The following is a 12,418-nucleotide window of genomic DNA, read 5'->3' as shown; positions in this document are numbered from 1 at the left end:
TGAGGTACATCTTTAACACTGCAGATGTTGCCATTTAAGATAGCTTTGCCTTCCCATTGGGTCAGCATTTTGGTACAATAGATCCGACTGGAGTTAGGTCACAGTCCAGAAGTTAACCATGCTGATGACACACTCCTGCCTCCAGCCTGCACATGGAGCACAGTCCTGGGAACAGGGACTCTGGCTTACAGCTCCATCTTCTCCACAGGCAGGTGTATTCCTGCTGAAGCCTTATGCAGAGGAGCCTTACTGGGACAGGGAGAAGGATCACATCATCCAGTGGCCCTTGGCGTGCATCTGGGAGGGGAAGAGCTGTATCAGCTCCTGGTAGAACTGATTAAGTCTAAATGCTATGTCTGCTCTCGCTCACTGGGTGGCCAGAGGCAATAAGAGCCTCTTCTCTCACTTTTAAAGTGGGGGTGATGATTTAATTTTTGAAGGGCTGAGGGCCTGGTGGATTAAGATAATTCTTTGCATCCGAGTACCTTCAGCTGTGGCACCAGCAGCCAACATTTCAGCTGCAGCAGCTGAAATTCCTTCCCCCCGTTCCCAAGCCGGCCAAGATATGAGCACTACTGATGCCACGTTTGGACATCTGCACATTAATAATATCAAGGACAACCATTGTCTTATTAAGGCTCCATTTTATATAAAGGAAAAAAAAATCATACTTTAAATACAGGCAGGAGGAACATTGCAGAGAAGGTGTAGCTGAAGGAAACCTCTTCAGTTAGTGAGAACTGCAGCCACAGACAATGCCAAGTTCCTGCTTCCCTCTTCTTGGGTGACGGCTCTTGTGGTGGGTGTTCAGCTCTTAGCATTGGTGGTTCAATAAATAGACCTTTTGAGTGCTAAATAAAATACATCATCTGAATACAAGGACTATTAATGAAACATTAAATTACTGGCAAGAAATTAAAGCCATTCTGTCATGCAACTGTGGGAATAATTTATGAGTTAAGAAGTACCAGGGGCACACCAAAACCAGGCAGCATCCCTTCGACCTGACTTGTTTGATCATTGACTGCAGTTTCATCCTACCAGCGGGTGAAAGTTACCAGGAAGACGCCTTTTAGCCCTGTAATTCACCAGGCTCCCCAACTCTGAAGACCTGAAAGCATTAGCTTATTCTCAGCAGCTCTGTGCCATACTCAGACTGAACTGGATGTCTGACATCCCTTTATACTGGAAATGGTAACTAGTTATATTGTAACAAGGCCGTTAGACTTTAATGCTGAATTTGAACCTAAGGAAAATTTTAGGTAGAAAGAACGTCATCCAGCAACACTCACTGCACTCTAGCAGATCCTTATCAACAATCAACATCAAAATGCAGGTGGAAAAGAATTCCCATCTTCTTAAAAAGGTTTTTTTCTTAAATATAACAATACATGGAAAACATCAAATCTGTAGGGTTTTCCTAAGTAAGTGTCCAGTGCAGAAACCATTCCTAATTAATAAAAGAGGCAAAAGGCTCAATCCTTAGGAAGGCAGCTACTGTGGAGAGATTTTTGGGAGCGTAACACTTTTGCTTACAGAGTTTAATGACAGTAACATCATTTCTCCTTCAGGGCCAGATCTTCATCCTTTAGGGCAAATTTTCTTCTCAGCACTTCCGCTATAAGAACAGCCGGATCTTCTTCCTTCATTGAAGTTCGGTTTCTACATGGAAGACAAAAGCGCAGTGTACTAGTAAAGCGAAATGGATGCCAAAATGGATGGTTTACAGCTCTGGTTAGAGTCTTTTTAAATATTTTTCTGCAGCCTTTATCAGCAGCTTTTGTAACAAGTGGAGGAGGTGCAAGAACAACAACACAAAACCACAAAAAGCAGCTAAAAACTCAGGCCTTTTATGTTGGCTTAGAAAACCTGGAGCTTGTTTTGTGGATCAAGGGGTACCCTGAAAATCTCCGCATCAAAGCTCTTTTATAATTTCTATTCGACTGTGTTAAGTAAGTAAAATAAAACTTCATTAATACAGCCTACATCCCCTCAATATATAATCTACAAGCGGTGTGCTGCTTAAGTTGAATTCCTGGAAGTATTTTTTCATGAATTCTGCTATACAATGGATATATGCTTTCATATTTAAATATAGGTAATTATGGGTATTTTAAAGGAGGGCTGGTATACATTTCCCTCCGCTCAGCTACTGCATGTGAGTTTTTCTGGTTACCAAAGCACTCTGCCTTTTGCAGCCAGTTCAGACAAGCAGTTCACGTTAGAAGCGTTAGTGAGCTTATTTTACAGGAAGCCAAACCCCCGTTCTTTTTCCTCAGCTATCACAAACTGCTCACTAAGGTTTTGTTTAGAATGGGTAATAATACATTTCAGAGCTTAACTTTTTTTTTTTTTTAATAGCTGAAGTCCTCTGTCAGAAAACATCATGGGTGTTTTTAAATATTCCTAAAAAAAAAAATCCCCCTGGAGTATTTCCATATGTGGTTGGGAGGGGCTTGTTCTCAAATTAACACTGAAGGCTCTTAGTAAACTGTGTAAGGTGCCACTGAGCTGCTCAAGGGTAACCCTTAGTGCTGTGTCAGATTTTTGTCTGATGCAAGTTCTTAATTTACATCATAAATTTACATACATAAATGCATCACTATTTAAAAGCTGATTCTGTAGCCAGAAGCATGCCTTTTATTTCATTCAGACAGAACTGTTCCCTCTGAAAAAGATGTAGAGAAAGATCAGAGTGCAAGGTCTGGAGCCCTCCCCAGACTTGCCTTCTACCTGAGAATCTGGAGTCACCCAAGTACCCATCAGCTGCCACGGAAGAGGGACGGGGGGACTGAAGCAGGCAGAGGAGGCGGCGACACAAAGAGCAGTGAGGAAAGATGGCACTGACACAGCCTGGAGCTGTGCTGATCCCAAGGAAAAGCAAAAGCTCTCCCAGGAGGAGTGAAGAGACAGATAACCGCACCAGGGTGAGAGTGGAACCTCTCCTACCAAAGGCAACCAGCGTCCTCCAGCGAGGCACAACCTTCAGTGTCTCAGCCCTTTATAGCCACTCAAGGGGCCAAGGATGGGCGGAAAAATGAAGTTGTCCAGTCCCGTAACAGTAGTACTTACAAGTAGAAGTGTACTCACAGTCCCAGCAGCTCCTCACGCTACCTGCCTTTAACCCCCCACTGCGCACAGGGCCCGGCAGACACACCGCTCGCCACCGCCCACGCAGAGGGCATCACAGACACTGTAACAGGCTCTATTTCACATTTGTTGAAACATGCACATTTCTGCAAGCGTTTCTCACTCATTCCTGAAGCTTCCAAGGTTGTGTTTAAGCACCAAGTCCTAAACAGGAGCATCAGAGAAGCATCTATGTAGTTATCTCATTACGCATCATTTGGTACCTTCATCCACTTAAAGAGTACATGATCCTTTGAAGTGTTAAAAGCGCTGCACACCTCCTAGCAGAACGGCTCTGTGTAACCGGGCGAGTACAGCTGTAGAAGCGTGGGGCTGCTCGCACAACTGCACTGCCGCTAGAGGATTGCGTCCAGGAATTAGAGCTCACCAAGTAATGAACATCAGTGACATATTTAGTGTAATTTTTCAACTACCTGTGATTCTTCAAACAGCGTTAATTAAGCTGGAATAACCATATCCTAAAATGTCGCTTTTGCATGTAGGAGATGAGTTAGAGGCTGAGATAGAGAAACAGATGAGAGGAAGATGGTTCAGCTCCAGTAAGAAAAGAGTCTGAAGCTTTTCTGTTACATAAAAGTGTTCCCAGCCCTGATGCAAGCAGCAGCAGAAGCAGCGTGACCCCGCTCCCACCAAGCAGGCTGTCACAAGGGAAGGGTCCTGGTGACTCGGTCCTTTTGCCCCCCTCTGTACCCCAGCGAGGAGGGGCTCGGCAGCTATCCCCTTGCCCCATCTTCTACAGTACAAAACCTCTGCTCTCCCCAACGTCTACAACGTTAGAACAAATCAGCGCTGTTGGCAAACCCTTTCTTTGCACCCAAGCCATCTCTTCCTCCCACTCATTCACACAGCTTCTCTCCCAGGGTAACTGCAAGATCAAACACCTTCACACATTATTAGTTGTTCTCATAAATTCTGTTGAGGAAATTCAAGTAAAATTGTGACCCATTATATCGCAATGTTCCTTGTCATCTACGCGCCGCTTTTCACAGCCCCTCCCCCAGTCACCCCCCAGCTCTCCTCATGATGTGGCCAGTGCTGGCCAGAGCCGTCCTGGCATATCCAGGAGTGGATAAGAAACCTCGGATTTCCCTACCGTGATCTGTATTTGTACAAGTTTTTCTTCCCCTGAATAACACACGTTTCCCTACCTTCAGCTGGCACAGATGGCAGCTTTCTTACCCTGAAGTCTGCTCCCATAGAAGGCTGAAATACCAGTCCGCACTAATTAGAAGATTGATAATTACATTTTTAGATGTGAATGCTTAGTCCTAGAGGTACATGTTTCTGGTAAGGCTAAAACTTCCCATGTCACACGATGTCTCTGCGAGCCTCCCTGGATTTAATAGAGCCCTAACCCAAAGCCCTGCAGAGCCAAGGTGGCCCAGGCACATGAAACAGCAGGATTTTTCTTCAGAACCCTCTCTCCCTTTGCCTAATAATTCAAAATTAGTTTTAGATGCCCAAAGCACTGCTTTGCAATAGACAGGATGAAAAAAGAGAAGCAATTCACCTGTGGTTCATGAATCCTACTCACCCCCAAGAGAGATTATAGGCTTTTATATAAAGCAAGCAAGTGTTTAGGTTTTGAGTAATATTTACCACTTAGGAAAATAAGAACAAAAGGGTATGCTGTGTGAATTACGGATGTGTAACACCCTACAAATATTCTGGATGCAAGCCGAACATATTTCTCTCATTTGACTATATAATTTTTTCAGTGCTGAGAATTTAATTTCTTTTAAAACCAATTAGGCATAGCAATTGTGAGCAGCCATTGCACAACATGTTACTTTTGGCCAGGAGTCTTACACACATAGCGGCTGGACAGATCTTTGGGCTGAAAAACGTGGAATCTGAACTTTTATCACTGTGATTTCAGTTCAGCCAATGTTAAAGAAGCTGCTCTATCAGCTGGGCAGGATCCTGCCTCAGCCGTGAGCAGCTGGTGTGTTGGCAGCTTGAGGCATTCTCATCATCAATGTGTAAACTCGTCACAAGACAAGTGAAAACTCACTCTGCCCACGCTCAGAGCTGGGCCAGATGCAAAAGCTGAGAAGCCGAAAGGCTCCATGTGTTCATCCCCATACGTGCCATGCTGAAAAAGCCGCTGCGCTTCCCAACTGCTGGGGTCTGCACGATGGCCTAAGCACCAGCACTGGAACCCCTGCCAGCAGGGAGGGCAGCGCACCCCTTGCTCTGAAGGCTGCCAATACACACAGCCCTGGTCGTCACCTGGCCAAACGCAAGTTTTTTATCAGGTAAACAGGTTGAACCAGCCAAAGGTTGCGCTAATCGGTTTAAGTTCCCCTCCACTGCTTTCTAGCCATCACTAAAAAAATAAACAACCACCCAGAAATGTGTTAGCAAGTTCTGCTCTAAACAGGTGTTTCCCCCTGTGAATGATGACTATGGAGCAGCACCAACAAGCAGTGAAGGCAATGTCCAGTGTCTACGATGATCTGACAGACAGGGGAAAAAAAAAAAAAAAAAAAAAAGATTCAAAAGAGTTCAGGAAACACTTACAAATCTTTGCTCTGCTTCATCCTATGAATGTCCTTAAGAATGCCCATCATATCTGCAAAACTGCTGGCCTTTGAAAGAGAGACGGAATCTTCCTCGTCAGGATCCTTTGGTTCTGGCTTACAACACTCAGAGGTTGCAGAACAGAGCATGGAGACCGACGGCAGCTCGGGGCTTTCGAGTTCTGCTTCCTCCTCTGTGATATCGCTAATGACAAAGGAAGTTGTAGATTGGAAAGAGGGTCCAAAACAAGGTAAAGGAGAAGATGCATTTGAACTTCCTGGAGATAATAAGTCTGGTGTTAATGAAGCAGAAGCTGAAAAAGAAAACAGATAGATTGGTGGATAAACTCATACCAAACCATGTCGGTATTTTTTTCCCCAAAAAAATAACACAATATAAATCCAGAGGCATCATCTTCCAGCCTCCCCATGCTATAAGAAAACAAATTCATCATGTTCTGTTGCTCTCCACTCTCCTACAGCACCATGCTGCAACACAAAACCTTCTCCACTCCCTTTTATCCCACTACCCCCCAATGTATCTGTATTCCTATCGTGCCCATCACTATCAGTTCATAACCTGCATCCCAGCCCTGCAGAAGTCAGCTCATGTTTACTCTTTCTGTTTTTACAGATAAGAAATGGAGGAACAGAGATTTAGCTGCTGCTTGGGGTCACAGAGGGAGCCTGTGTTAGAATGTAGGTCTTAATTAACTGTTCTCCTCTTTTTCTTCATCATCTTGAGAATCACAGAAGGGTTTGGGTTGGAAAGGACCTTAAAGCCCACCCAGTTGCAGCCCCCTGCCCCGGGCAGGGACACCTCCCACCAGCCCAGGGTGCTCCAAGCCCCGTCCAGCCTGGCCTTGGGCACTGCCAGGGACGGGGCATCCACAGCTGCTCGGGGCAGCCTGGGCCAGCGCCTCACCACCCTCACATCTCATCTAAATCTTCCCAATATCTCATCTAAATCTCCCCTTTTTCAGTTTGAAGCCATCCCCTCCTTGTCCTGTTGCTACAGGCTCTCGTAAAAAGCCCCTCTCCAGCTTTCTTGCAGGCCCCTTTATGTAGTGGAAGCTGCTCTGAGGTCTCCCTGGAGGTTTCTCTCCTCCAAGCAGAACAGCCCCAGCTCTGCCTTTTCCTTTCAGGCTCCTTCCCCCCATGGCGATTACACCTGGTGACAACACAGAGCTGGTTTGAGAGCTCCAGCACTTTGCACTAGATGGTCACAGCAGTTACCCTGTGACTACAGGCATTTTGACCTGTTTGCTTTCTATCACCATCTGTAAAATGAGAACAGCATCCACCTATTTCCACAGGGAAGAGGGGAATTATTTGCTCATGCTTTACAAAACAGCCATATAAATTCCAAGCATTAAGTGAAAATGACTTGGATATTTCTAGTGTAAAACATTAAGGGGAAAACAACTAAAACCCCAGGAACGCGCTTACTGCACGTCTCCTTGAAAGAACCTTCCCGTGTTGAAAACAAACTGTACCTTAAAGCACTAATGCCCTTTGCCTCAAGAGTAAACTTGTAGATAGTCATCGGTTTCCAATTAAGGGATTTCTCTAACAGTATATAATAAAGCAGATTGCACAATATTTCTTTTTTGACATCAATCTTTCCAAAATAAGCCTGCTAAATAGTTATCTCCTTCATCAGATTCCCGAGCTACAGCTAGGCCCTAAATCACCGCTCCCCGTTATTGACTGAGAGGACGTGAAGTCAATACAAACCATTCTCAAATGCCAGCAGATAACAACCAGGCCCACTGCTGAGTAGAGAGGGAGAGAAAAAGGTATTAAATGATTAAATCATTTCTCTCCCATCTGAATCTCTAACTTTCCTCATTATTACTCTCCTTGAATTAAACCAGACTTTTCCAGCAAACAGCTTGAGCAACTGTAGAGCTGAGACAACACTTAGAAGGAAAAAAGCTGAGGATTTCCCCTGTTCTTTATTCTAATTTGGTCATTCCTCTGATCTCACACAGAGGGAAGAGGACGCACGCAGCCTCTCTGAAGGGGACACCTGCGATGCCTTGTTTGACACTTGCTCCCTGCAGAGCTGAGGGCAGTGGGGCTCCCTCGCCCCCCGAGCTGCTCTGGTTTAACCACGCTGCTGTAAGAGGTGAGTGGCACACAGGATCCTGCGTGCTGCCACAGGACCAAAGGTGACAAGAAGCACCAGCACAAGGAGATGGGCACTCCGTAAGTGGCATGCATCATCAGAAATGCCTGATCTCATTGAAATACAACTGCCTGCTAAAAACTTCCCATATATTCTTATATATTTACATTATTGCTATCGAGTAAATTCTTAAGGGTCCATTGGCCACCACACAGAACTGAAAAAGAACCACAGATCTCTCATGTAGAAACCAACATTTCAACTAAATTGATCACCACAACTCTTGTTTCATGTTCAAATGTGTTTATGGCTCGTGGGTAGCTGGACTAAATGTAAGCAGTCATTAAAGCTGCAGGTCCCTCAGGGCTACAAGAACCAGACAACCACATGGTCTTCCGCAGATCATGAGAGATTTGCTCTCGTGCACATACGATGCAGTGCAGCGCTAGGCAGCAATCTGGGAATTTAAAAAAATATTTGCTTTCAGATGTCGGATAAGGAAGGTTTCATCAGTCACTATTACCCATCATAAACAGGAATTAACCCGCCTGATGTCAGTGCAAGTGTGGCACAACCCTGTCTGGTTTTTTTTGTTTTTTGAAGTAATCAGAAGAATTATAGGTCCTTCTTTTCCTCTGGAAAGCAGCCACAACACAGCTGTCGCCTTGGTTGTTGGCAAAAGCATTCTGCATAAAAGAAAAGCAGCTTTTAAGAAAAACTGTCTTCAGAAAGGACTAAATTCCTTTAGTTTGCAAAACTGTTGAATGTTTTTTGAGTTGGGGTATCAACAACTCTGCCTTCTGAATACTCCATAAACAGATACCAAGAGGTTACTAACTTACTGGTTTCCACACTCTAAACCAGCCACTGCTGCAGCAAGACCTGCAGAACAACTTGGATTTGGATCCTGTCAAACACTGTCATGTTTTCAGAGCTGAGGATACAGGAAAAGCCATGAAAGGAAGAGAAGTAAAAAGTCTTTCTTCACAGTTCAGCTCTATGGCTAAAACTTGGCTTCTACCTGCATACAATTTTACTAAAAGAAAGAAATCAGTAAGTTCAGTGAGGCTTTTCCCCAGACACCTGATTTGCTTCAGAAATGGCACTGTCATTTCCGCAACAAGAATGAACACTAACATCTCACTCCTACCCGAATCGGGACATAGCCCTTGCACTCAGGGCTGACTCCGAGCAGGAGGAGCAGGAACACACCAGGTGTTTTCAGGAAACCAGGTGCTTGAGATGAGTTGGCTCATGATGATGAAATGCAGCAAATGCAGACACGACACAAAGCAGCACTCCGTATTTCTTAATAACAAGCTGGAATCCTCCAGTGAAAGAGATGCTGCTAAACACGGAGCCAGCGCTGAGCTGACACCAAAGGTGGCACCTCCCCAGTGGGAGCCATGGCTCTGCTGGGACAACAACGTGCAAGTCTGTCTGTCTGGAGGAGATAACGTCATTCGCTAACTCAGCCCTTCTCGTGCAACAAAGAAAAAGCTCGTTATATTCCTACCTGACTCTGCAGCGACTATTTTAGCTATCTGACTCCGAAGGTGACTCAGCTCATCCTGGAGCTCTGTTGTTCGGCTCAGTGCTGGTAAACCAGGCTTCTTCAAGGCGAGCAGCTTCTCCTCCTGCTTCCTCAGGTTGGGGACTGAAGCATTTCGCTGTATAACGGTGAAGGGACTTGGCTTCCACTTGTGCTTCAGCGGGCGAGTGTCACTTCTACAGGACAGAAACCCGTTGGTCATTAACAAGGTCCAGAGCCCCCCATGACAAGAACGCTTGGCAACACCCTGCCTCTACCTCAGGGCACCAGAGGACTGCAACACCGTGAAGCAAGGCCCCGTGTCACCAGGCTGTACACACCACTGCACATACCACCCTGCAGACGTGCTGTGCCGTGGTGTGCGCTCTCTGCGTTACAAGGAACGCAAAGCCTGTCACAGAAACCACGGCCCAACGGCACAAGATGCAGTGAGAGGACACAGGGACACAAGCCTGGGAGTGCTCACATGGTTTCAAGTCATTTCCCTCCCAGCAACTGTGCCTCCCTGCCGAGCAGCGCGCAGGTGCACATGGGAAAGGTCACCTCCCAATTAACTTTTGCCTTTGATTTCAAAGTCCGTTTTGTCTTTCACAAGGTCTCTGCTCCTGTTGCTCTGCTTTGAGGACACAAGTTCAACTGACCAGAACCAAACTCCTGGGGGCGGGGCACTGCAATCCTGGGAGAATTCAACTATTCAACTTTCTAACGAGCAAATACCACAGATCGGTGGGTTATTCTGCACAGATCTTTCAGTGAGTAAAATACGGTATGGCACAGGCTGTTAGCACTTCCTACAGGAATTCCTCCTGGGGTCCTTCGTCCAATATTTTTTCCCCCCCCTGTCTCTTGGGAAAAATGCCATTCAACAGGCATGTCAGACCTTGAAAGGACTGGAAGTTGTGATCATTTGATCAATGTCTGGCCTGAGCTGTGCCAAATAAACCAACATGTAGAAGAGCCAGCAGACACAAAGAGGAAACCAACCTGACTCTGGCATATGTTTCTTCATCATCTGCTGCTATCCACACAATGTCTGCCAAGGTGGGGACCGGAGGGACGTCATTTAAATAGAGATCTGAAACATTTGGGAGAACCTAAAAAGAAGGAAGTTACGTTAATGAGTGGGAGTGCTGTCTCCTGAAGCCGCCCCAGCTGTGCGGGACTGGCTGTCAGAGCCTTGCTCCTCCACACCAGGTCGGTGGTGGCATCTGCCAGGTGTGTGACAGCAGTACTGCTTGGCTCGTGGCCACGCAGCGCTTCTGCGTGTCACCTCCAGCATGTGCTCCTGGCTGTTACTGCGCTCGCGAAGCCGAACGGGGGGTGGCCAAGGGACACTCGATACGGCTCAGGGCACTGCCAAGGCCATGTGCAACACTTGGCCACTACAAGTCCCAGCACTGTCCTTGAGCTTAAACAGTGACAGTGATGTAAGCATTTCCATAAACCCGTTTTTACTGGTCAGGAAGCACAGGCCCAGAAGGCATGTGGCCTGCTGGAGGGCATGCAGCAAAGCACCAGTTCTGCAGCGCTGTGTTTCTGTCTCCCCCAGCTTTGCTAACCCCATCCACAGACACTGTCTGGGCAGGTATTTGCCTCAAGTTGCCAATAATCACTTTACAAGAACAGAATTAAAAAAAAAAAAAGAAAGGAAGAAAGTCTTAAAATTAACTACACCGCTACATGAGTTTTGTGAATACAACTCTGCAGACATGTGTGGCTGGCAGAACAGCATCTCGTGGCAGTGGCTTGCCTTGCTCAAGAACAACAGCTTCCCACAGGGATCACCTGATCCCTTCGGCGCCCGCTTACCTCAAAGGTTGCTCTGGGACAGGGTTTTAAAGGGAGGGTTGACCCAATCCTCCTGACAACGCTGCGTGCTGAGCCGTGGGGTTTGTTCTGCCAGATGGGGATCGTCTACAAGAATCCATGTGATAGAATTAATTAATGTTTCAAGTCAGTTGCCCTTCTTAAAATTTATTAAATGAGAAATTGCCCTACACAACTCAAGAGCTCTGCTCTCTTTTTATTTGCTCAGTGATACTTTTAGTTGGGAACTTGCTAAGAACGAAAGTCCTCACTCTATAAAACTACGTTTCAGCTGAACAGAAAGTCAGCCGGTCGCTACGGGGCGTTTTAAACACGGGTGGAATGTTTTCAGGACTCAAAATGAAAAGCACTCGGTGAAAGGAGGCACACAGCGTCGCGTGAGGGGCCCAGGAGAAAAGTGAAATCAGAAGAAATTCTCATTTAAAAGGACACTCTCACTTCCACAGCATCATTTGACAGAGGCAGCTCTGACAAGGCTGTGCGTGTCCCTCGGAAGGCAGCGAGGTGACGCCTGGCCCAGCCGAGGGCGGGTGAGAACGGGCCCGGAGCGGGACTGCGGGAACAGCGGATGTTTCAGCCATCGCGGGATGCTTCTGGACCGGCTTCCGAGGGTGACGCGCCCCGTCCTTTGGCCGCTTCACAGCCGCCACGGGGGTGCAGGAGGCGGCCCGAGGCTCCGGAGAGCGGACACCGCGGCGGCAAACGGGAACGCGACAGGCTCCCCCGCCAAAGCCGTTACCGCACCGGGGCCGGCAGGTAAGGCCGCCCGGGCGCCGGGCCGGCAGGCTGGGAATCCCGGGGGTGCTGAAGCGGGGCCCGTCTGCGGGACACTTACGGACTCCGCTGCCATCTCCGGCTGCGGCCGCCGGGGCGGGCTCAGCGCTGGGTGCTGCCGCGGGCCGGGCCCATCTCACCGCGCTCCCGCCGCTCACTGCAACACAGAACCGACCCGCTCACGGAGCCCCCGCGGCCGGCAGCGCCCCCCGCCCTCCCCCGGTCCGTGCTGGCAGCGCGGTGCCCCCCCCACCCCTCCACCTCGGGCCCCGCCGGTACCTGGGGGGCGGCGGCCCCGCGCGGCCCCTCCGCCGCCATCACCCGGAAGCAGAACCCGCCCCCGCGCTTCGGGCGCCCCCGCGCACGCGCCGAGATGGCGGTGGGGGCAGCGCCGCGGCCCGGCCGCCCCCCCCCCCCCCCCCCCCCCCCCCCCCCCCCCCCCCCCCCAGCGGAGGCAAGGAC

The 12,418-nt window shown here is 48.1% G+C and overlaps 1 protein-coding gene across 6 annotated transcripts; it reads right to left on the bottom strand.

Annotated features, from left to right (window-relative positions):
- Window positions 1-627: 627 nt before the first annotated feature.
- Window positions 628-12,322, bottom strand: MTFR1L (mitochondrial fission regulator 1 like). Of its 6 annotated transcripts, XM_040587874.1 has the most exons (8): window positions 12,236-12,322; window positions 12,018-12,113; window positions 11,165-11,269; window positions 10,340-10,449; window positions 9,320-9,531; window positions 5,674-5,986; window positions 3,073-3,294; window positions 1,527-1,662 (listed from the first exon to the last, which is right to left on the bottom strand). In XM_040587874.1, the coding sequence occupies exons 2-7, from the start codon at window positions 12,030-12,032 to the stop codon at window positions 3,111-3,113; spliced, it is 939 nt and encodes a 312-aa protein (XP_040443808.1). In that variant the 5' UTR covers window positions 12,033-12,113; window positions 12,236-12,322; the 3' UTR covers window positions 1,527-1,662; window positions 3,073-3,110. The 6 variants fall into 6 exon arrangements, with proteins under 6 accessions (XP_040443811.1, XP_040443810.1, XP_040443809.1 ...); XM_040587877.1 differs by lacking the exon at window positions 3,073-3,294 and having other exon boundaries at window positions 628-1,662; window positions 12,236-12,321; XM_040587876.1 differs by lacking the exons at window positions 3,073-3,294; window positions 12,018-12,113 and adding an exon at window positions 628-851 and having other exon boundaries at window positions 1,537-1,662; window positions 12,236-12,318.
- Window positions 12,323-12,418: the final 96 nt, after the last annotated feature.

Source organism: Falco naumanni, chromosome 3 (genome assembly GCF_017639655.2).
Source record: "Falco naumanni isolate bFalNau1 chromosome 3, bFalNau1.pat, whole genome shotgun sequence".
In the NCBI taxonomy this organism is placed as follows: Eukaryota; Metazoa; Chordata; class Aves; order Falconiformes; family Falconidae; genus Falco; species Falco naumanni.
The sequence above is the reverse complement of the archived record's forward strand: the minus strand, read 5'-3'. Positions and strand labels throughout refer to the sequence as shown.